This window comes from Prosopis cineraria, unplaced genomic scaffold (genome assembly GCF_029017545.1).
Source record: "Prosopis cineraria cultivar Desert tree isolate PC_DT_omini unplaced genomic scaffold, ASM2901754v1 PC1, whole genome shotgun sequence".
Classification (NCBI taxonomy): Eukaryota; Viridiplantae; Streptophyta; class Magnoliopsida; order Fabales; family Fabaceae; genus Prosopis; species Prosopis cineraria.
The window spans coordinates 9,330,376-9,350,166 of NW_026555332.1; the positions used below are offsets into that span (position 1 = coordinate 9,330,376).

A 19,791-nucleotide genomic window follows, 5' to 3' on the forward strand; every position below is an offset into this window, starting at 1 on the left:
AGTTTAAAAAAAAATTAGGACCTCATTTAATAAAATTACATTTTTGTTTTGTTTTTAAAGGATCCTTATAAGTGGTGGACTGATATATATATATATTATATATTAGCCGAAAGGACTGAAATTGATTACTCAAAAAATCTAAAGGCCGTGAGATTGATATTTCTTTTGTGTTTTTTTTTTTTAAATGTTCAAGTCTGATTGAGCTGATAGAATAGGCTCAAATATGGGAACACAAAATTTTCTTTTTTAAAAAAATATATAAACATTAATTAATTTCTTAAATTTAGTTCATCTTAAAACTCATTACATATATGTTTTAAAAATATGTTTTTTTGTTAATTATAAAATATTTTAAATTAATATTTATTCTTTTAATTCTCTTTATAAATTATTTTATCAATTTCATCAATCATATCAATACAAAAAAATATAAAAATAAAAGTGTGTTATTATAATATATTTTTATATAAAAATATAAAAAATAATGTTATGTTATTTTTTTTACAAAAATAAAGTTAAATTATAATTTATAAATAAGATTAAATAAATTTTATAAAATATAATTTATAAATGAAATCGGAGGGTGTACATGATAATTTGCGACGTGATGGAGCACTAACTACTAACTAACTTCGCGATTTTTACGTTAAAAAACTAAAAGGTCCTCGGGGCCGCGGAAAAATAAATACGCGCCAGGCTTCGTTAATGATTACGTGGCATTGTCTGTGAGCTCTCTCTTTTTGATCCAAAAAACAAAACAAAAAAAAAAAATCTCTAAGCTCTCCACCCCCACTCCCCCCCCCCCTCCCCCCTCGCTAAGCGAGATGAGTTCTCGCGTTAATGGCTTTACCAGCATACCCTTGGCACTTTTCGCCAACCTTTCTTTCGCCCGCTGCTTCAGGTTAATTCCCTCCTTTGATGTTATTCTTTCTCAAACCTTCCTTTACCTTTCCGTGAGCTTCATTTTTCTTTTTTCCTTTTGGGGATTACATAGGGCCTCGCTCTTCAAATAGCCTTGTGATTGCGTCCATATTTCTTTTCTTTCAAGGTTTCGTTTTGTTGTTTAGGTTTTGGAAACACTTGGAAATGGAAGAAAGTGTTGCCGACGGAGATCCAGAATTGATTGTGGGTGACCCTGATTCGCTGGCCAATAAAATTGCAGCAATTCGTTCAGCTGGTCCTCAAAAACTTCAGGTTTTCATATGCATTTTTGGTTATTAACGTTTCTCATAATAATACAGAGTCACATTTTTATAGGTTATTTCATGATTTTTATCGTCTCAGTGAATTCAATCCATGTAGTGTCTGAGAAAAGTGGTCGCATTTGGTGCCGGTTTTAGTTTCTGCTATGCTCTCATGGTGCATAATCAAGTTTTCAATTCATCATTATATTCACAATTTTCTGGTGCCAGGTGATTGCTGATTTTGATGCCACATTAACCAAGTTCTGGGTTAATGGAAGTCGAGGGCAAAGTACGTTCTCTATGAATCTTCTCTAATTTCTCCGTTTTCAAATCGTTGCTTTTATGAAATTTCTTTCTAAGGAAGGGAGAGAACTGTCAGATGGATTTTAGGTCTATTATCCCTAAAAGCGTGCAGGCAGTCATGGCCTTGTGCAACAGGGTAATCCAAAGTACGATGCCAAAAGACAGGAGTTATATGAGTATTACCACCCATTAGAATTTTCACCAGATATCGGACTTGAAGAGAAAACTAAGCTCATGGAAGAATGGTATGTGACGCAGTTTCCCAGTGGAGAAAGTATGCATTAATTTAGGAATAGCATTCAATATCGACACTAATGCGTCCTGCTTTAACTGCATAATCACTGATTATTTCCAACATGATGATAAAATTGAATTCACAAGTTCATATCGTGGTTGCTAAACTAACTTTATCATCTATAAGTCTATGAATAATCTTGCTTCTGCAATAGCCTACTTTGGTTTCAAACACTCATATTGCTAATTGTTCATTTAGGTGGAGTAAAGTCATGCTCTTTTAATTGAGGGGGGACTTACAAATGAGTCAATAATACAGTCTGTTGCTAATGGCAACATTGCTTTCAGGGAGGGTGTTTTCGAACTATTTGAGTTTTTGGAGGTATATTTCCTATATTTTGGAAAATGTTCTGCATGCCATTCTTTCATCTAGTGAATGTGTTCTTATATAAAGTGAATCACTTGAATATGATTTCTCAATATGGTATGCAAACTGACATGAATTCCCATTTTCCACTTGTACTTTGCAGGAAAAAGGCATTCCTGTGTTAATATTCTCTGCAGGCTTGGTGATATCATAGAAGAGGTCTGCATATTCAATTTTTTTTATGCTTTACTCTGTTGTTATTTTTGCCTCTTAAGTGCAGTGGACTCTTCTTTTGGTTGTAACAGGTTCTAAGACAAAAACTTCATAGAATTTTCACAAATGTGAGGATAGTATCCAACAGAATGGTGTTTGATGATGATGGCCACCTGCATCTTTTAAAGGTGCATCCATGTAGTCAATGTCGATTAGCTGTGTCATGTTGGTTCTTCATATCACTCTTGAAATTGACATACACGTTTTAAAATTCTTCATTTCAGAATCTCTTTTTTTTTTTTTTTTTCCTTATTTCCAACAAGGGTGATGCAAATTTTTGGAAAAACAATGTGAAGGTCTTCAGTACTTGTTCTGTCATTTCCTAAATGAGGAAGTCTTTATGAAGATGTCACTTAGGATTTGGCAGATAATGTTTTAAATTTTACACGTGTCTTGTTGTGTACTGCTACGTTAATTGATTCCATGCATGGAAGGAATACAGCCAATGATGGCCTATATTATGTCAATACTTTAATGTGTGAAATAACATTGTCGATGTCAGGACGCAGGAATTCTTGAGTAACATCCTAGGTGAGCTTATGAATGTCAGGAGTGCCCAAATTATATAACCTCTAAGGCAATGTAAACCTGACCAAATTCTTTACGATATGAGCTCTCAAGTCTCAGTTGAAGTTCTGTTAATTATAATGATCCTTCTGGAGAAATTATCTACTTAAGACGCATGGGTGAGGATAATCTATCAGTAATTTCTTGTTAGATCAGCAAATAGTTCAGGAATCTGCATCACTGAATCATTTGTGTTATAGGACCACTAATACCTCTTGCTATTGCTAATAACTGGCTTCAAGCATCTTAGTATGTAAAGTAACGTAAATGTTTGTCTAGTTGACAATCGACACTTTAATAATAATTACTTCTGTGTATCGACTAGCATATTTCTCTATCTACTGCCCTACGATTATTGTCTCCCTGGGTGTAATCAAATAATGGCTCTCCAGTTTCTACCTGGAATTCCTCATACTACAATATTGAAGATGTTGACATATAGACACAGACAACGAATTTAGATTTAGTAACCTGAAAAAGTTGCAGTAATATGCAATCCTTATGAGTTGCAGTAGCATGCTTTGCCATGCTAGAAAACACAATAATTGAATATATAGTTATAATACTGTAAATTGATAGATTTTCCCATATAGCTTTCATTGGATAATTACTATATTCTGAGGTAGCTGAATTGCAACATTTTACTTGGCTGAATCTTTCTCATTGGCTTTGTTATGAACCAATAATCTTTGGTGGCTTTTAAAAATCTCCTTTCTGTATTTTCCTAACATACCAACTTCATTCACACAGGAAAATTGATTCATAGCCTTAACAAAAATGAACATGCCCTTGATATGGGTACTCCTGTTCATAGTCATTTGGGTGATGGGGATGATCCTACTGAAGACAATGCCTCGGTCAAGAATAGAACCAATGTTCTTCTTCTTGGTGACCACGTTGGAGACTTGGGAATGTCTGATGGTTTGAATTACGAGACTCGAATATCTGTGGGGTTCTTGTAAGTTAAAAGTATTGTTTTCTTCCGTGTCAAATAACAACAAACACACACACACACATACACAATTAAGAAAAGAAACGTGTAAAATTTATCTCCAATTATGAAAAGAACATATGAATGTCACTGTGGGTCACCTAATTTCATTGTGATAGTTTTTAAATGGTTGGTTCCATGCCCTTGATAAAGCCAGGGGACTATGGTTGATTGATGGGATTTTGTCCAATTTGATGAATGAAAATCAAGATACACTTGTATATCATCGAGACATCTAGACTGTTTTGCTCGATCTTCTTTCTCTATATGTCTTGTGCCTTGTTGAAAGAAGATCATTTGTCTTACACTCCTTAATCTGTATTATCCCTTTGCCTTTTTCCTTTTTTTCTTTTTAATTCACTGTAATATTTCACAAATATAGATATATATTTGTACAACAATATGCTTGTGTTGTGGATGCTCGTATAAAGACCACCAACAACTATTACTATTTTGGTGTTTATCTACTCTTTATCATAATCATATAATGATACAATAATCATTGATAGTATCTTATACTTAAGTTGCAACATAGTCAGATTCTTTGACATTATATCACATGTCAAAATAATGGTGATGTAAAATGCAAACATTCTATCTATAATTGATCAGCTAATTAATTTCTTGAAGTCAGTTGTGTCAATTTATGAAATTATTTTTTCCCAAATTTATTCAGGGATTCATTCTTTTAAAAAAAATAATACATGTATGAGTACACTGGGAAGAAAATTAACAGAAGAAAACAAAAATAAAAAACTTTTGCGTTACAATTTAGATGGTTTCCTGCTGTCTTATATCTACACGGAGAAGGATGGGAGGGAGGACTAAATAATTGTCTGCCAAGTGCATCCTAAATTAGCTGTGCAAGTAAAGCTTGAGGATAAAAATACAAAACTGGTGGTTTATATTGGACTGATGGCTCATCTCTCTCTCACACAATAAAATTTTGTTTAGTTTGATCAGTTGCAAGTAGGTTCATAGCAAATTGATATTGAACTGGTTTATGAAAATGTCGACATTGAGCTGATTCAAGAGAGGAATGAAGCAACATTGTAGCGATAGCAAAATAAGTATTTAATCAAGTTCTCTCAACTTTTTTCCAAAAGATTCTTAGTAGCTTTAATTTAAAGCATTGAATGACAGCATATGAGGGGGATAATTGAGAAAACATTAAACTTTGCTAGCTCAGCTTATGAATAAAAGGCCAAAGAACATTGAAAAGCAAATTGTCATCATTTTTTTAAAAAAAAAAATTAAACTGATATCACCTGTTTTATGATCTAGATTCCGGATGTGATAGGGTTTTTTTTTTTTTTTTTTTGGCCCTTCTTCCTCTACCTCCTAAATGCATAATGCCACAAGTTACATTCACGATCTGATTCTATTTTGTTCATCGTGCTTTGAGGGTTTGGGACGACTGTAGGAAGTCTTTGGATATTATGCCATAATTGACATAATTCTCAGAGAAGCCTTTTGTTTTGTCTTCTCAAATGACCTGATATAGTTTGAGCAATGTCTTCCTGTTTCTTTGAATGTTTATTCTGTCTGCAAATGGACATCTTTATAGTTGTTCTTCAAATTCTAATTTCCCTTTCTTGCAGTAATTTGGTGTAGTAGTTTTGAAAAAACAAGAAATTACTGAGCTGCTGTACCATTTTGTTTTTATCAGGAATCACAACATTGAGAACTCACTTAGCTGCTATCAAGAATCGTTTGATGTTGTTCTTCTGGTAAGTTGACCAGATACAATGCAATATATCATCATATTTTTGGTTTCTTCCAATATATGACCACAATGGCAATTATGTTTATTTCCTATGGTACCTATATATTGATGAAGAATAACTTCATAATGTCAAACTTTATACATAGATACATCTGGTGATTGGACTTTAGATGATAACTTTTACTCTTTCAATGAAATACTAATAGGTTTTATGGAAACTATGTGTAGCTGACACCAACTTCCATAAAACTTGTTCAATTGAAGTGATCATTTTAAAAAGAAAACAAAAAGAAACACTATGTGGCTAATTTTAACTAAAATTATTTCCTGCAGAATGATGCACCAATGACACAGATTGTCAAGTTGGTCTCTTCAATGTGCTCAAAGGAGGAGTGATCATTGCTACAACTATGTATTCTTGCTGCATTCATATTCTTCTTGTCTTGTTTCATTTTTCTCAAGGTAGATATTACTTGATAGAAGGTTCAAGGATTGCATGTTTGCACTTTGCTATAGGGTTCTCCAGTAGAGTTGTCTTACGTGGAAGAATGTTTATGAGCTCTAATTTAGGTGCAGTTGATTGGGGTTGCTGCACGGTTTAAAACAGAATTATGATATGTCAAAATTCTTTCTTACGTAAGCAACTACGTCTCGCTGATTTGTAGAAAAATACCCACAAGTTATAATTTTGTTGAAGAAAATGATAGTGGGATGTGGAAATTCCCTGAAGTTGACAAGTGCTGTGTTTTGACAAATTTAGTAAAACTGAAAAGTAAACTTTATCCAATTCACCATTCTCAACTTCACTAGGTCCAGGTAGGTGATATGTTATCTTAGGCAATAATGAATGTCCTTAATCTAGTTCATTGTTATTTGGCTAGTTCATACTTCTGTCATTATGCTTTTTTTTTTTTTTAAATACCAATTATGCATTTTTCTCTGCTTTATGGATGCACGCATTGCCCAGAAATGCTTGCAGTCTGGCATGTGTATGAGTCAAATTGAACAACAGGAATCCTGAAAGTATCAAATAATGATAGACAAGAAATTTGAAGAAAGATCTTAGTACAAGTGGTTCGGGAACTGTGCTGTGTGGACAGACAAGAATCAAATGGAAGGGCAATAACTTTTTTTTTTTAAATAGGAACGGTAATTGTATTCTATACCAGTCAAGTACCATAATGATAGACAAGGGTTTGAAGAATGATTTCATTATAAATGGAGTGGCATGTGCACAGAAAATATTTGAAGCTATTTTGTGTATTTAAAACAAGATATTGAAATGACCAGTCAAGATATTATTTCAAGGGTTAATGGGTTTTAGTGCGGTTAAATAGGTTATAAATATAGTATTCTATTAAACCAGTCAGAACACTGTTGAATTAGGATTTGAGTTGTTTGGTTGGACAGCAAAACTGATTCCTATGATTGTTGAATATATAACTTGACTATATAGCATCTAGAAAATGAAGATGTGAAAGTTTGGATCTAATTTATTTGTGAGAATTGAGCACGTTAAGTTTAAAGAGAAATAAATTTAGATGTTTCCACTTCTAGGCCCTCCGCACATAGGTAGCTCTCTTGAAATTGATAACAAAGAATACGAAATTTATTGATGAGATGAACTGAAGTACTGGAAAATGAAAGAGGAATTAATGAGGATAGTGACATTGACAAAGATGATTGACGCATGTAGAGCAACCTTGATAGTGACATTTCTCTATACATATTGAAATTTTTTTAATTTTACATATATCTTTTTATTGAATTAATTTTATTTAAGATATAATCAAATACTGACACAACTTTTAATAAAATTAAATGTTGGTTCACTATGTATCGTATTAGCCTTTTTTACTGGACCTAGCTAACTATTGTTGGCTTATATGCATGGTTTTTCTTCACCCAGAGATTTTATGTTTGATTAGATGTTTTTTTTAATTTATTCCTTTTTTGGTGGTTTCATTGTATTATGAGTGCCAAAAATTACTATGTGTGCGTATATGCATATTCTTATTTTTATTTTATTATTTTTTTATGAAAAATGAATCTCGATAGAAGTATATATTTTACCAAAAGTTAAGGAGAAATATAGTTAGGTCTTATAATATTGAATTAATGACTTATAAGTTTCCTACAAAGTTTTTTGAAAAATAAGTCAAAAACATCAATCTAAATAATTATAAATTTAGAAATTTTAATTGTAAATAAGTATTTAATTATTAAATATAACTCTTAGATTATAACAGAAGTTTTTGTTTGAATTGATACATACAATTAATTATTAAATATAACTCTCTCAGATTATAGCAGAAGTTTTTGTTTGAATTGATATATACAATTTATTTTTAGAAAATTTTTTTGGGGATCTAATCATCTAATTGTCATTAATTTAATCTTTTAGAATTTAATTATTATATGTATGATTTTTACGCAATAATTTTTTTTTGGCTAACTAGTTTATGGTATTATTCTGATGAAGAATTGAATGAAATTATATACTTAAAAGAAAAAACATGATTTCTTGTTTTTTTTTTTTCTTGTTGATATGATGCTCTATATTAATTTTGATATGTTGATGAAGGATTGGGATCAGAAGCAGCAAGAGTGGTGATGAATGTAAATGGAAAGATGGAATTGCATGTGCCCTTTGCAATTACACTTCAGAATGTGCGATTGAGGCGTGTGTGGGATTGGTCAAGAAAGGTGTGCTATGTGCATTAATCATGTTTATGAATGTCACTGTCTGCCCAATTAAATTAAGAGACGACAGTAATCACGTCTCATAAAGTTGAAATAATAATAGTTAGATTCTCGATATTTTTTTTAAAAAAATGAATTGCAATTACTTGATTCAAATAATTGCATTCAGATGATAGTCAATTTTAAAAAAAGTTTTGCATATTAGGTTAAGTTTCATATGTAACTTTTAATTTGTAACTGTTTGAATTGATAATTGTGATTATTTTTTGAAAAATTGTTGGGGATCTATCTGTTATTATTTTTTTTCCTTTCTACAATTTAAATGTCATGCTCCTTTAAATTAATGCCTCTTTATAATGTCTTAATTTTATGACATTCTCTAATAAATAAAATTCAAGAGAGGTAGCATTAGTTCTTGGAATTCACATTGCTGCATTCTCTATCTACTTATTTAAGTCACGATTTGAAGGATTCCTAGTTATCCAACAATTTCTCACAAGAATTAACACTCAATTCTGATTCAATTGCTTCCTTTGTTTTTTTTAAGCAAATAAATTCAGTTGTTTCAAAAAAAAAAAAAAGACACACTCACACACCATAGTCCATAGCTTCAAATATTTCCTATCCACAAACCAGATCATTTATAATTATGTTTTGAAATTATTTCAGTATAATTTCAAAACGGTTCGTTTTTCACAGATGCTAAACATGGAAACAATACTCAATTTGGGATATTCACATTTGGGAGGGAAAGACACTCTCTTGGTCCTCCCCTCCTGGACAAGTAGCGTGGTGAGCCCCACCTCATGTGTAGGGCTCAACAAAAACCACTATCACCAATCATCATTTCAAAATCTTTTTTTCTTTAAATTCAAGTCTCATGTAAAAAAAAAAAATTAATCGTCTCTCTTTGTTCATTTACAAGGAAATTTTTTATATTTACATGTTAGACTCTGGTATTTATGGACAGGACTTATAGATAATTTATTTTTTTATTTGAGACATTTATTGGATTCTCCTATAAATCCATGGTATCTATAAATGTTTCTTTAATCCGTTTCCTTTCTGACACAAACTAGTTAATATTTCTTCCATTATGATAGATTACTCCTTTGATTTTTAATATAAAGTAAACTTAACTAACTTCTACTTATTAAAAAATAGTAATTATACTCTTAAAATTATTTAAAAAATATGTAACTTACCGTAACCAATGATCCTAGTAGAAGGGGTTATAACTTCTTTTTTTGATAAAGAAGGAAAAACTAATTAATAGCAGGCAAGTCTTGTTGTAAGAAAGTAATTAACTTATGCAGAAGGGAAGGGAAATTAAAGGGTGAAATCCAGCCACGCACGAAAGAGCTTTCTTCACAGGAAGGGAAAGTAAAGGGTACAATCCAGCCATGTACGAAAGAGCCTTCTTTGCAAGATTATCAACAGCTTCATTAACATCTCTTGAGATTTTCTGCAGAAGCACTTCCTAATCACGAGCTAACAGGTCTCTAATCTCATAAATGACAACAAAGTTTGTGTGGTTGAGGAATGTTGCTCCATTGATTGCTTCAACGGCGTCATAGGAGTCAAACTTAAGGATAAGTTTATGAGTTCCAAAATCCCAAGCCATTTTCAATCCCCACAGGCATGCCCATAGCTCGGCATGAAGAGGATCCCTATCATTCATCTTGTACATGAACGTGGCTTTGAATTCACCACAACCCACAATATTCTGGTTTGTAGCAAAAGCACCATCCACATTCATTAAGCCAATCATCGTTCGATGAAGTCCAATTGCCATTAAGGATAAGACCATCCTGTTTCCTCCATACAGTTCCTTTAAGTTTAGTGCGACATTCAAGGAATGTATTAATAAAGGCTAAAGCTTGCGCATTAATGGTTGCATGCAAGGTAGTTTTATTCTAGAATATTCTTTCATTATGCCTTTTCTAAAGAAGCTAGCGTGCAATAGAAAGTAAGAATTATAAGGAACACTAAGTGCTTTCTTCTGTGATTTAAACGTTCCTTCTAATCCAATCATGTTGCTCCGCACCAAAGAACTCCATTCTGTGTTCATGATCAATGTGTTCTAGCCAGAAATCCTCCTTTAAGCCCAGTACGAACCCAAGCTTTCTAGTTACTCACTTCTTTACCAAAACAACGATGTTCAAACCGTCCTCCATGATTCCTAGTTTTGGTCCCAGCTTTTCAAAATGCAAGTTCAGGTTTGCTAGTTCCTGCCATGATGTTCTCTTTTGCCCACGTGGTAGAAATCTTTCTTGGCCGTGTTCTTCTCTTCTGTCTCCATGAAATTTGGACTTCCAGGTTTTACTTCATGATCTTTATCAATTGATTGTTTGGAATCTCGCAAATCGTGGATATGACTCGAAGGGGTTATAACCTCTTAAGCAAGAAGTCTTGGGTTCAAGACCTTGTGAATATAGAAAATATCTTGTCCAATTAACCCAACAATGCTCAAATAACTCAAATCAAATAGCTATATCAAAAAATATAACTTCCCAATTTTATCCTTCTTTGCAATTAATAATCATATTATATTTTGTATAAGAATTAAAATATTAATAAATAAACAAGGGAACAAATTAGGAAAAAATAACTACTCTAACTTTGTCATATATTAAAGGCAAAAAAACTTTAAAAATTTGCCTTATATCAAAGATAGAAAAGAATGTACGGTTTCTCATAATTATGAAAGATGGTGTGTGAAGCAACTTAATCAAAAGGCTATTTCATTTGATAATGCACAGATCATAGAGCATGAAAGACGGAAGCTCAAATATATATTCTATTCAATTACTTCATCCATCCTCATATATAAAATATTTTTAATTGAATCTCATATATTAATAAAAATTTATTATTTAGTTGAACTCACATGAAAACACAATAATTTTTTAGTTTTATCCTTAATAATATTATAATAAATATCATGATGGTGATAGGGAAAACATACAATTAATAATCTATTTTATTTTTTTAAAATAAGAATAAAATTGTCTAAATACTTAAAAATATTATTATTACTCTGTATATTTAAAAATAAATAAATTTTTTAAAATATTTTATATATAAAAACAGAGGAATCATAATAGTAAAAGCGCTAAACCACTACCCAAGACTTCCATACAGCGTGTTTGGCAGCCTAATGATTTCCCATCACTTTTAAAAAGGTCATTTCACATTTTTCCCTTCTTATTATTTCGACGATCATCATGCATGTACTGTCAATTGGGAGGCAGGCACAGAAAAAGTTAGGGAGAATGATAATTAAGGATCAATTTGAGACATTAATTTCAATTACAGATCAAAATTATAATTAAAAAAAATATAATTTGTGAGGTGGAATTTATTATTGCTACTTAGAAATTTACTAACCCAACTTGAGAAATTTATAATGTATATTATGAAAACATGAAACCCCATTTGAAAATTAAATGTTTAACAAAAAGCGCCATTGAGAATTCACTAACTCGACTTGAAAAAATTTCTAACATATATTGTGAAAATATAAAATTTTATTTGGGAATCGATTGTTTAATAAAAAAAATACTAATTTGAATAAGTCACTTTTTATTAATGATTCTTAAGTGGGGTTTCATTTTTTCACAATATATGTTAGAAATTTTTTTAAGTTTAGTTAGTGAATTTCCAACTGGTGCTTTTTGTTAACATTTCATTTTCAAGTAGGGTTTCATGTTTCACAATATATGCTAGTAATTTTTTCAAGTTGGGTTAATGAATTCTCAAGTTGCGTTAGTGAATCCCACCTCACAAATTATATTTTTTTATTACAGTTAAGGACCATGGTCTTTAACTCTGATTTCAAAATTTCACGAGTCATAATTGGGATTAATATTCTTAGCAGGTCCTTAATTGTTATTTTTCCAAAAAGTTATCCCATATTCAATATAAATATTTTTTATTTAACAATTAAATTTATAGTTTAAGAGATAAATAATTAGAAAAAACTAATCATTTAGTTTCTATAATTTTCATTTAATTGTAACTCAATTTTTAAATTTTAACTCATTATAACTTAATTTTTATAGTTTTAATTCATTTATAAATCAGTTCTTGAATTTTTTTTTATAATTAATTCATATAGTTTCAACCACTTAAATATTAATTTTTATATTTTAAAAAATAAAATTATAAATATTAAAATATTTTGAACCTTTTATATTTATAATATTTATAAAGATTAAAAGAGTTTAATTACTTAAAATATTAATAAGAAATTTTAACATTATTTTAATTTTTATAATTTTATTACTAACTAGATTTTATACCTGTGAACATTAGTTCACATAGTTTAAGAGAAATGGAGGAGAAGAGTGAAAATTGAATTTTATTAATTTTTTAAAAACGCAAAAAACAACTATAGTTTTTTTTATTTCTGTAATAACTTCTATTAATTATATTTTTAATTCCTAGTATAATATTAGAATTTTTTTAGTTAGTAGAATATATAAATATAAATAATAATTTATTTTATTGTCATATTATATGAAAAATATTACTACATTTTATTTTGAAAATATAAGGCATTTTGCTTATAAAAAAATATATGAAATATTTTTTTTCAAATCTTGCACCCAATAAAGTAGGCAGTTATCTTTAAATTAATATCATATTTTTATATTTATCCTTATTTAATAAGATATTTTATTTTAAAATAAATATAAATTTATTTATTTATCAGGAGAATTTAAAAAAAAACACAATCACATTAATTATACCTTAAAACTTTAAAAAAACTTTATATTTTTTAACATTCAACATTAAACTTTTAACCCTCAAAAAATACTTTATATTTTTAAAGGGGAGAGTACAATTTTATCTTAAAAAGATAAAACATAAAATATGATTTTAATTTTAATTTATGTTATTAAGAATAATTTTTTAAAACAATTTTAATTTATAAAAATTAAAAAATCCGCGTTGGATCCGATGCTTGATTGCTTTAATAACTTCAATTAATTATATTTTTTATTCCTAGTATGATATTAGAATTTTTTTAATTGTTAGAATAATAAATATAAATATAATTTATTTTATTTTCACATAATATACAAAAAATGTTACTAACATTTTATTTTAAAATATAAGTTATTTTTATTTAAATGTTAGTTGCCTCCAATATAGTAGTCAATTATCTTCAAACTAATACCATGTTTTCATATTTACCTTTCTTTACTAATATATTTTATTTTAAAATAATATAAATTTATTTATTTATTACAAGCATTTTTAAAAAAATACATTAATTACACTTTAAAATACTATAACTGTCTTATTTTTTAACATCTAACATTCAACTTCTAACTCCTCAAAAAATATTTTATATTTTTAAACATTCGACTACAATTTAATTTTAATAAGCTAAAACATAAAACATAATTTTAATTTTAATTTATGTTATTAAAAATTAATTTCTTAAAACAATTTTAATTTATAAAAATTAAAAAAAAACATTTGCTTCGTATGGCACATTAGTTTCAAGGAGGAAGATGAATTGGTACATTTCATTTAGAAAACATTAAAAATTTAAAAATATTGAATATGTATTACCCATTTTATATGCGACAAAATTATAATTTTTAAATAGAGAAGATTAATTTGTAAGTTCTTATAGTTTTTATTTGTTGATATGTAATTTGAATCATAACTATAAATTTAAAGACAATTTGAATTCTAAACTTTTACAAAGTACATTCTAAACTATAATTAATTAAATTTGAGACAATTTTGCTTCCACCGTTAATTTTCAACAAATGTCTATTATTTTTTTTAAATTAAAGCATAATATGTGATTTTTATCAAATTTAACTATCCCTCTTTTTCCTAACCTCATTCAGTGAAAATTACATATTGGGTCTTATTTTGACATACATTTATTTAAAATTTAATAGTAGAGGTGAAATTATTCCAACTTTAACTATTTAAAATTCAAAATATATCTTTTAAAAATTTAAAATTTAAATCACCCCTGAATCTATAATTCAGGGGTTCAAATAGTATATTAGTTCTTTTTTACTTTTGAATTAGTTTCCTATAATTTATTTTGTTTTAATCAAGCTATATAATTTGATCCATTCTGTGCTAATCCCAGTATTAATAATGATTAACTTTCCCAAAACAAAATCACTTTATAAAATTTGATTTAATATTTTTAGCCAAAAATTTTAATTTAATACAATATTTAATTTTTATTATTTTTTTATGAAAATACTCATGTATAAAAATTATATTTTATGAAAATTCTCATGTATAAAAATATCCCTAAAATATGCAACTAATGACAATTAATATTTCAAAATGCGATAATTGTTATTTTGTCTTTAGGAACTTGTCTGGCATTTTAATTTTTGACAAATGACATATTTGCTCTCAATGACTATTATAAATTGAAAAATAACTAATTTGATTGGGTTATTGACTAAAACAGTATAGGAAGTGATAACCTTTTTTCTGAAAATTATCAATAAATGAAACTAAAATAGTTAATTAAAAAAACAAGTAATCATTTTTAGAAAAGAAGTAATAATTTTTTAATTTGTTATAAATAAAAATTTTAAAGTCTTTCCATTAATAATAACATAATAATAATAATAAAACCGATCAATCCTCATGAGTCATGAAAGCAGCCTTCAACGTATTATAGCCTTTTATCTCCAATAGATAACTTTCTAAAGACATGTTAAAAGTTAAGAACTATAAGAACCATCTTTTACGCAATAGATCAACTACCACCATCCTCACGCAATTTAAAAAGTGAAAATTGCCATCTTTTATTAAAAAAATAGTGCATAGCCCGTATGACACACGGGCTGTATAAAAAAATAAAATAATTTTAAGTAAATAATAATACTTAATAATTATTCAGAATATAAAATGTTATTAGGTGAAAGTAAGTTTTAAAACTAAACTTTCTAATCCTAGCTATTAACATTTATAAAGTACTGGTGGTTTCAAATTAAAATTATAAACATTAGAATAATATTTTTTATTAATTAACATATTTTTGTGTAGATTTTTAATTAAAATTATGGTACAGTTAAGTTTAAAGTAGACTAGACTTCAAAATAAATTTGAAAAAGATATATGCCAAAAGTTAATCTTATATTAATTTGGAAAAAATTGAAAATGATTCCAATTAATTTAATGCCAAAATTAATTTTTTTTATCAATTCAATTTGCATTGAATTGTAATTATGAATGATTATTTAACTTATTCATTTAAAAAGAACTTTCTCTAAATAAAAAAAGGAACAAATAGAAAGTCCAAGAGATCATAGCTAGTCCCAAAAAAATAATTTAAAAATCCTGAATCTTTACCAATTTAAAAACATGCAATTATTGTTATATGTTCTATATTAATTTATTACTTTACTTTTAAGATTGACTTTATTTGTTTTCATACATCGGATATCTAGAATACTTACAACAAAGGTTGATTAAAAAAAAAAGTTAACATGATCAATATATATGAAAAAACAAAACACTTGGAGAACATTTAGATCTAATGACATTTGAAATTTTTGCATAGTAAAGTTATAAAACACATAACTTACAAATAAGTAAAAAAAATTACAAACTATAATTATAATTACAATATATAGTAAAATGAAATTTATAGTGAAAAGGAATAATAGAATCCTTTGTATTTAATTTGGAATAAATTCATATGCATGGAAAAAAGTGAAAGAAGATAGTAAAAGGTACACAATATACCCAGTGTGATATCAAAATTATGGGAACCTTCATCATTAATTTTGAGTACTTCCTCACCAATTGGATCTATGGTGGCAACCATGGGAGCTTCCTAACTACCAAATCAGCATAAGGCTATGTATATTAATTAACAGACACATTAAAAGTAAATATATTTATATGATGAAATCAATCCCCTAATGAAGAACATATTAGAATCAATTAATTAATGTATATAAAATCACATACTATGATAAAAGATGCCAAATGCCATTCAAATTCAAATTAATTAATGGAGAGATATTAAGTAATATAGATGAAAAAAGTTTATATAAAATAAATTGCAATGTTAACTAATAAGATTATAAATAATAAGATTATTGATGCCAACTTTTGTAAATCACAACACAATTTATTTTTTTAGCATCTACAAGTTTATCTAATGATTGGATAGTTTATAAATTTTTTCTAACATTCAACATTTGAAAAATTAAAATTATGAGGTAAATATAAAATTTATATGACAGCATCTTTTCTATTAAATCGTGTGAGGGTATATGAATCTATGATGCATTATAATTTTATTATGGTTGTATATGATATATATCTTAAAAATTTGATTTTCAACAAAAATATAAATATTTCAAATATTGCATAGTTGAGATATTAAAATATCAAATATCATCATCTTCAAATACATATTATATATAAATTAAAATTTTAAAATTTCTGTTAATTTGTTTCACGTTTACAATTCAAATAAAAATAGAAATTAAAGAAAGATCATTAAAAAATTATTTAAAATTAAGAAATTTGGATCATGCACCATATATGATTTGAGTAAATGATTATGAGCAATTGACCATGTATTTTAAAACAAAATTTCACAAAAGAGATGCCCAAAATGTACATGGAGTGGAAGAAATAGTACTTTTGCAGTGATTTAAAGAACAATAGCAATGTACATCTTATTCTTCATCCAAATTTAATATACCTGCCAAATTGTAAAATAATTAACAATCATTATACACTAAGTTGCAATAATTATTCCAAAAAACAATCAAATCCTCTGAAACCATACACTTAGCTTCACGCACACACTTCAAGGAAAAAAAATTGACAACGAAGAGACTTTGCTAATAGATAAACGTGGAACCCAAGACAAAAGCAATATAGCATAATTATGAAAGAGAGATTTTGAACGATGGAGAGAAATTCAATAGAAAATTATAAAATGTATAATTATGTGCAATTACCTTGTATCCAACATGAAGGTGAGATTTATCATAAATTGAATGGCTATTTCGACACCTGCAAGACAAACTTCATCACATAGTCCATTAGAAACAGAAAATCTTCACAAGAGATGACATAAATGGGAGGTGAGAAGAGATTGGTGAATGAAGAGGAGAAGCCGAAGAGGAGGAGGGTTATGTGATTGTGATTCTATTTTTCATTGATGAGGAAATAGAACATTTAAATGATATTAGAAAGGAGAAGAAAACCTTGTGTTTTTGGAACTGCTTAATTTGATAATGAGCTTTTGCATTCAAAAATAAGAAAAAAATTATGGAAAGTTATGATCTCATAGGAGAGTGGGAGAGATGATGGGAAAAAAATGAGGGAAAATGAAATTAAGGTAATTTATTTTAAATGCAATACTATTTCATATTTAAAAAAAATTGATAAAAAATCTAACTTGATAGTGGATAGTTGGAAAGTTATGATAATGGATGAGATCATAAGAGAGAAAATTTAGATATAAAGGAAAGTTGTTTCTGAAAGTTTTAAAGATATTATTGTTATTATTAGTAAAAATTATTTATAGAAAATAATTTATAATTACATCATTTTTAAAAGTGCATACATGTCGATCACAGAAGGCAGCTTACAGTTTTACTTATATATATATATATATATATATTATAAATATTAAAATTTTAAAATTTAAAAATTAAAAATAATTTAAACATTTAATATTTATAATATTTAAAGATTAAAAGTTCAAAAAATTATAATTTTAATCTTTTAATATTTAGATATTATAAATATTAAATGCTCAAAATATTTTTAATCTTTATAATTTTATTTTTTAAAATATAGGGACCAATATTTAAGTGATTAAAACTATAAGAACTGAATTAAGAAATAATGTTTAAAAATTTAGTTACAACAAGTCAAAGTTAATAAATTAAGTTACAACTAGATTAAAATTGCAAGGATCAAATGATTAATTTTTTCTAACTAAAAAATGTAGAGAAAAATAATTCTGAATGTATTCTAATTCTTTAAACATTTTTTATAGAAACAAAAGTTTAGTAAGTTGAACTCCAAGAATTCACGGATCAAGACATGATTCAAAACTCAAAAGGCGCCTATAAAAATATTTACTTATAAATAATTAATATCCATAACATAATGAGTTGGAAGGAGGATGCCTTTTATTTCCATATAAATTTTGAACTTGAAAAATTACTGTTCATGGAAAAATTTACTTGCCACACCTCACTAACACCAACCATCCATAAAAACAAAGATACTCCTGCTGTTTTAAGTTATAAAATATTTTTTGACAAAATTTTACATACTATTAAATTTCATTATATAACTTTACTTTTTTCAAAATAAAAATATAAAATTTTAAAAATCTTTTAATATATTGAAAAGGAATATGAATAGAAACTTATTAGAGGGAACGTAATTAGAAATAAGTCTATGTAATAAAAATTTAATATTTTTAAAGTCTTTTATATTTTAAAATATTTAATTTTTTTAAAAGTCTCTTATAATTTGGGAAAAAGGTAATACAATCAATGACTAGTGTCATCAACAAGGATTGGAATATTGTTGTCAAAGAAATTAATTGTTTTGCAAATAATTTGGCTAGGAATTGTGATAGTTGACAAAATGATTTTCGTTTCTTTGATCACTCCGATCATTTTTATAAGTGGTGGTAGATGATAATAGATTAGTAATTTAATTTTTTATATAATTACTTCTTTGAACGATAATTTTCAGTTTCCACTTGAAAAATTAACATGTGTAAGATATATGTATATACTATATGTTTGTTATTTTGGATTGCCTAAAGTTAATTTATAAAGTTAAAGTTTTGCAATTTTTAATATGTTATTTTAAAAATTTACATAAAATAAATAAAATTTAAGTAATCTTATCAAAATGATAATGTTAGTATAAAAATAAATTGAATCTAAATGATATGATTAAAAACACAACTACTCAAGGTGACAATTGATCAAGTAAAGAATCATATAAGTGGAAGAGGGAGTTTAATTTTCATGCCTCCCTCTCTCTATGTGTGCATACTAGAGATGTTAATGGAGTCCTGATCCTAGTTAGCCTATTTTTGTTGCAATGGGTCATTTCCGGCGTGAAAAAATTTGAGATGGGACATGATTGGATCGGGACAAAAATGGTGTCTAGATGGGACGAGATACATGATGATAATCTTTTCTAGTATTTTATTGCTTGTAATTTATGGTTGTTTATTTGTGTTGTTTTGGACATAAATAAATTATGTAGTTTGACAAAATATTGTGTATAACTTAATTTAATGTTCATTTCTATTGTGGTTCATATGAATTTTATTGCTTCCTTTATAAGATTCATGTTTTCTATTAGTTTGTTGTTAAGTGTATTTCAACTTATAACTTAAGGAAATATATTGATTTTTTAGTTTACAAGATAATATATT

General features: G+C 27.6%; 2 protein-coding genes across 2 annotated transcripts; one reads left to right on the top strand and one right to left on the bottom strand.

The window, feature by feature from the left end:
- The first annotated feature begins 895 nt into the window (after positions 1-895).
- LOC129290205 (uncharacterized) lies at positions 896-6,267 on the top strand. Its single transcript, XM_054926922.1, is given in 12 exon segments — positions 896-901; positions 1,068-1,194; positions 1,413-1,473; positions 1,600-1,744; positions 1,992-2,103; positions 2,252-2,288; positions 2,291-2,307; positions 2,394-2,489; position 2,625; positions 3,679-3,886; positions 5,589-5,649; positions 5,979-6,267. Coding segments are annotated over 11 exon segments (909 nt in total). The 5' UTR covers positions 896-901; positions 1,068-1,086; the 3' UTR covers positions 6,042-6,267.
- Positions 6,268-9,828: 3,561 nt separating this feature from the next.
- Positions 9,829-10,143, bottom strand: LOC129311253 (uncharacterized). Its single transcript, XM_054953455.1, has one exon. The coding sequence runs from the start codon at positions 10,141-10,143 to the stop codon at positions 9,829-9,831; it is 315 nt and encodes a 104-aa protein (XP_054809430.1).
- Between the last annotated feature and the right edge of the window lie 9,648 nt (positions 10,144-19,791).

What these genes read in the sequence shown, in the direction of transcription:
- LOC129311253 (XM_054953455.1), bottom strand. Translation starts at nt 10,143, where the DNA reads ATGGCAATTGGACTTCATCGAACGATGATTGGCTTAATGAATGTGGAT.